Source organism: Siniperca chuatsi, linkage group LG4 (assembly GCF_020085105.1).
Source record: "Siniperca chuatsi isolate FFG_IHB_CAS linkage group LG4, ASM2008510v1, whole genome shotgun sequence".
Lineage (NCBI taxonomy): Eukaryota > Metazoa > Chordata > Actinopteri > Centrarchiformes > Sinipercidae > Siniperca > Siniperca chuatsi.
This window is the reverse complement of record NC_058045.1, coordinates 13,684,352-13,690,251: the sequence shown is the minus strand read 5'-3', so window position 1 is coordinate 13,690,251 and position 5,900 is coordinate 13,684,352. Positions and strand designations below refer to the sequence as shown.

At 40.6% G+C, this 5,900-nt stretch overlaps 1 protein-coding gene across 1 annotated transcript in view; it reads right to left on the bottom strand.

Moving 5' to 3' along the window:
- Positions 1-443: 443 nt before the first annotated feature.
- Positions 444-5,900, bottom strand: part of ptprq (protein tyrosine phosphatase receptor type Q) — a 41,211-nt gene continuing 35,754 nt past the window's right edge. Inside the window, exons 51-59 of the mRNA XM_044194680.1 lie at positions 5,805-5,886; positions 5,048-5,138; positions 4,849-4,925; positions 4,410-4,544; positions 4,080-4,205; positions 3,242-3,387; positions 2,850-2,985; positions 1,093-1,216; positions 444-1,016 (exon numbers count right to left, since the gene is read on the bottom strand). Coding sequence (XP_044050615.1) covers positions 979-1,016; positions 1,093-1,216; positions 2,850-2,985; positions 3,242-3,387; positions 4,080-4,205; positions 4,410-4,544; positions 4,849-4,925; positions 5,048-5,138; positions 5,805-5,886 — 955 coding nt within the window. The 3' untranslated portion in view covers positions 444-978. The remainder of the gene's footprint in view (positions 1,017-1,092; positions 1,217-2,849; positions 2,986-3,241; positions 3,388-4,079; positions 4,206-4,409; positions 4,545-4,848; positions 4,926-5,047; positions 5,139-5,804; positions 5,887-5,900) is intronic.

Below are 5,900 nucleotides of genomic sequence, written 5' to 3'. Positions count from 1 at the left end.
TGTCTGTGTGCGTCTGCTTCAGTATCACCTCCACAATGTCTGCGTCTGTAGCACTCCTGGCCTCGCTAATGAATGAATTTGCACCAGGTGTGCAAGGAGGACGGTGGAATGAAGGAGCTTATGGGAAATCAGTCTACACCGCTGTTTCTGTGTCCTCTCAGCACGCTGGGTCTGAACTCATTCATTAGTGGATGAGGCCATCTTCAAAGCCATTTTGAATCTGACTTGAGTCTGTGGATTGTGAAGTTGTGTGTTGTAGTGAGTCGGCACGTGTGTGTGTGTGTGTGTGTGTGTGTGCATGATTTGGAATACATACTTTGTCTGTTCTCTAAAGAATAAGTAATTTGTAATTTCATATTGCAGTGTCAAAACGGTTACATTTGATGCAAGAGAGTCTCACAGGAAAGTTCTCAACTGTTTTAGTGTTAAGTGTCAAGGCCAGAAAAAATTAAAAGTTTCTTTTATTTTTGCAAATCACTCTTGAGAAAGGATAAACAAATAAGAAATGCTGTCAACACTTCGACACAGGCAGAATTACAAAGAGATTGGAAAAAAAAAATAAATTATCTTACAAAAACATAGATGATATCAACATAATACAGTCATTACACAGTGAAATCAATTTGTGCAAAGTGCCTGTAGGCTTACAGATATGATAGAGCTCTCACCGTTTTGCTCTCTTCTCCCGGTCGTTTTTGAAATTCTTTGTCCCTGTCTCCCTTTTGTTTCTCTCACTTTCTTTGGAAACAAGTGGACAAGAGGTTCATAAAAGGGAGGACTGCGCTGAGAAGTGGGTTGAAGTGGAGCAACAAAGTCTTAGTCGACTGACAGACCGTTCAGTTCAGACTGTGCTGTACGCCTCCTGTTTCTCCTCCTCCTCCTCCCTCTAACCTTGTGTGGTGGAGGCAGTCCAGTCCAGGTGTCTGTGCACAGGTCACGTCCCATTGACCTCGAAACATACACTCCCTCAGGCAGTCTTTACATAGTGGTCTCTTCCCATTCCAGCTCAACATCACCTAGAGACCAGTACAAATGCGTGGAGTGAGCAATGAGTGTCTGGTGTTTTTGAGTGTGTGTTTATATGATGTTTACCTTCCATGGCGTCCAAGGAGTCCATCTTCTCCAGAGCAGAATAGCTGACAAACCAGATAGATTGGCTGTTGCCTTTGTTGTTTAGAAGTTCCAGCGTACTTTGGTGCAGGAAGATGTACTGGGCCTGACACACACACACACACACACACACACACACACACACACACACACACACACACACACACACACACACACACACAAACACATTGACAGATACTGGGCAAATGTCCATATTAATTAATTTGGTGTAAAATTAAGTCTTAAAATGATATTTTGTTTGGGGTGCCCTGGCTGAGTGGAGAGATATGGACGATTAAGAGTGGCATGCTTCAGATGAATGCACAGAACAACTCATTTGTTGGGACCGTGATGGACAATGAGTGATAACCTTCATCCCTGAAGGATTTTGGTTTAGTCTCTGTCTGCGTCTATTTGTTAATCTAAATGAATGGAAACAAACGTTAAGGTCAGTGCACGGCTTTTGACACAAGAAGACAACCTGAGTGGACCTGAGCGAGTGAGTGACACCGCAGACAATGAGTGGAGCGACGGCAGAGGGTTAGTCGAGTTCTCTGCGGTTCAGGTAAGGCCTGCATCCTTGCTTGTGTTGGCAACCAAGGCATTTATCATATATACGGCCTGTTAGTAGCTGCTACAGCCATAAATAAGGCTTAACGGTAATTATATCCCCTAGGCCTAACAACAAATTATTTTAGTAGTACTACCTGTGCCGTTACATCTGACATATAATACCTACTAAAAAACCTGAATTTAAAGCAAATGTATGTTTGTACAACGTGCCTCTTAAAGTCATAGTTTTATCCAATGTTGACTCATTCATATCAATTTATTGCTGTGATCTGCAGATGTGGAGAAGTTCAATATGGCAACAGTAGCATTCAGACTACTAGACAGGTTTTAATAAATCTCTAAATCAATTCAATTATCTAGGAAATGTCTTTGAAAGTAAAAACATAAGTGAACACACCTGAAATGCTAGTTATAATTGCCATTCATTGTCATTTTATCGTGAAACCACATTTACAATACCTTTAACATTTGCCTTTGTTTTCACTTCCACATAAGTGTTTTAGATAAAAGGGTTACACTGTGGGCTTGTTTAAAGCTGTCTGCAAAGGCACTGTGCTCTCAGCAATGACATTTGTGAGTTTATAAAACAACTGATCTGAATGATGGCCTCTTAAAGCTGAGGCTCTTGTTCTTATATGACTGGACTACTATGCTAATAGCTAGTTGTCTGGCAGGCTGAACACTACTGTCTCAACGAAACATGCCCGCGCAGGTTGCAAGCAGCTCTTGTAGCTGCAGGCTCATACCTCGCTGTTAAAAATGTGGACACAAAGAAACGCACAGAACATCAGGAAATGATAAAACAATAATACTGAGAAGAAGCCCAGGCACTAGGCAGACGGTCCCTGCAGACAACGAGACACACACCACTGGTCCATAAGTAATGACTGAAAAGGATAGGTTCATGTTGTTTCAAGAGGGGGAATCCTGCTCAGCATACACCTTTAATCCACTGCCAGATCATTCCTTATTGTCAAATCGAGAATTTCCTAAACATTTCCTCATGGGGATGGGATCACAGCAGGGCATGAAGTAAAAAGTAGGACAACTACACTGCAATTTGTACTGGAACAACTTAAGACAAAATACTGTATGATACCCCTTTTCTCTTGGTTGTGAAATTTAACCACAGGATTAAAATACATTATTTTATAATGTGAACTCACCAGATTCTGTACCATACACATCCTCTCGCTGCGCAGTTCAACCACCAGACCATAAATATCCACAAAGTCGTGATCTCTGACGTGCTGAATGAGGTGGTCGAGAGCAATAAACACACCTGTTCTGCCCACACCAGCACTGAGGAACAGTGAGAGAACAACACACCATTATACTGTCTGCTGCTCTATTACACTTAAATGACTTAGACAGATAGATTTGTGGATTAAGCATAAAAGGAACAGAAGAGGATATTATATAATTGACAGTAATGTCATTTATGGATGGACTCCATTTAATCACCAAAAACAGAATAAAGTCGTTAGTGCACTTATTTTTAAGGACCTTACTTTAATTTATGCAGTGTCAGTACACTACCACTGACGTGCCACAGTACCTGCAGTGGACCGCTATAGTGGTGTTGTCATGCCTGTGGCCTCGGACAGCTTTGACAAACTTAATGAGTGTGCTGCAGGACTCTGGGACTCCGTGCTCAGGCCACGATGTGTAGTTGAAGTGGCGAACCAGAATGTAGTGCCCGTGCTGCACCGGGGAATTTAAGAAGAAAGAAGACATGTCAGTTCCTGAATTAACTCTTTTATTATGCAAACTCCAGTGTTTACATAATGATGATGAAATAAAAAGGCAGTTACAACTGTAATTACATTACATTTACATACTAATTACATTAACACGCAACAGAATTTGAAGACTGTTTGCAGCAGAAAGTTTTTATGGAACAAATAACTCACAACACAACGGTTCTCAAATAGAATAGTTTGACATTTTAGGAAATACGCCTGCGGTGAGTTAGATGAGAAGATCAATACCACTCTCCTATCTGTCTGTTAAATATGAAGCTGAAGTCAGAAGCTTAGCATAAAGACTGGAACTGCTTCATATTTACTGAACAGACATGAGACTGGTATCAACTGTCTCATCTAACTCTCGGTAAGAGAGCATGTAAGCAAATTACCCAATATGTTGAACTATTCCTTTAAGCGGTTGGCCTGTAAAACACCTGGCCCATTTACTTGTAGAACAAAGGGAACCTACAGTAAGTCACATTTAATTTGGTTTGCATTTTTCAGTTAGATGGAAATGTGATAAATTAGTAAATAATAAAGTTGTCACTGTCTGTTTTTCTGGTGTTTCACAGTTTACAGTATGCACACGTACAGTACATGTGTTGTGTCTCTGTGTGTGTGTGTGTGAGGGGTTATTAGCTTAGTTACCTTTTCTACTTTTAGAGTTCTGACAGTCCAGTCAGGAAGGACTTCCTCTGACACTTTTGAGATGAGAATGTCACTAAACACTGACATTGGTTTATTGTCCTCTGGCCAGTACTTGTGACACCGAATCTGAAATGTCACACACACACACACACACACACACACACACACACACACACAAACAAAAACACAAACAAAAACACAAACACAAACATCAGATCTTCATAGCAGATATAACCTTCCTGGTGACAGAGTTGCAATGGAGCCCAAAACGGAGGCCAGCGTGTCTTTTGAATGCTATTTCATAACAGTGGTAAGTCTCTCATGACGCACTCTGCCTTTCTCGTAACACTGCGTGAGCATGGCGATGGTGCGGGTTCCAGTTTCCCAGATCATCCTCCAAAAATCAGCCACTGTGCCAGGCAGAGGACCCTGGGTAGCTATGAACTCATTGGGACAAAGGTAGCCCTAGAGACACAGAAAAAGAGAGAGAGGTTTACATTTGCCAGCTCAAAAATCACTTCAGCAACATACAGACCTACTGAAATTATAAATCAACAGTGTTCACTGTTGAAAAGATTAAATGAAACAAATTAATAATCTTGAAGATTATAACTGTGTTGAATCTATCTATCATGAATCAGAATGGGACAGGGAAATCTCTAGAACAAACTCCACTAATTGCAACAAATGTGTCTCATGCCTGCATAACTACTTTCATAACCTGATAATGACTCAAGTGGGCTTTTAGCCACTGATAGCTAGTACTTACTGAGACAAAGCTGGCATTGATGTAGTCAGAGCCTGCAGTGCCCGGTTCTGACAGCAGCTTCACTCGGTTGTTATTGTCTAGACACAGTTTAGTGAGAAGAGAATGGTTGAAACATGTGAAATGCAGCTGTGCAAGCGGTGGTGAAATCCATATGCAGTTAAGCGGTAGGTATCATAACACTGGACAGCTAATCACTTACATGGTTTGATGTTGGGGAAGCGGTTTTTTGATTTGTTCCAGGGCAGGTCAGCATCTGTGGTGGCCAGGTCCTGCAGCAGTTTTGGAAGCTCCTGAAGAGATATAAGATCTAATACATTAGTATTCACATAAACACCTGTATTTTAAAAGTCACATTTTTGACTTAAGTGAAAGATAAAAGTTTGTCTTTTTTATAAACTTAAGAATAAAAGTAATTTATCAAATTTCCTTCGACTTGGACATTTAAGAGAGCGCCAGAGGTCTCTAAGTTGGTTAAGAATAACCTGTTGGGGTCTTAGATGTCTGCAGTACAGAGACGGAGGCAGAGCACCTTCTGATGTGTTTTGCAATGAGTATACAGTATATCATTGGTCATGATGAATAATAAATAAAGCAGTATGTATAATTTAGAATAGGGTAGTTTTAGCTTACTATTTGCAGCTATCTCGAAATGCCTCTTTGATGGGATGTTACACCTCTTTTTGTTGCATTTGTGAGAGGTGCAAAAAAACAAGAATAAAGCTGGCCTTGATTTTGTTTGCAATCACTTTCCATGTATCTTAACTGTCTGCACTAAATTATTCTAATCTGTTTTCTGTGATGTACTTTGTCTACTAATAGCAGACTTGCCTTCATGCTCCTGTTGGTTGTTTTTTTGTCAGTTCCAGGTAATTTTCTATTATTTTGTCCCTATTCATATATTTATACATTGTTAGAAGTTCGATAAACAAGGGTCCAGCTTGTAGGCAAACACTTACAGCAAACTCTTCCTGGAACTTGGCATTGTCATTGGCACATAGATCCTCTACGTGCTGCAGAAAAGACTTCTTGTTGACAGGCCTGACAGAGAGGTA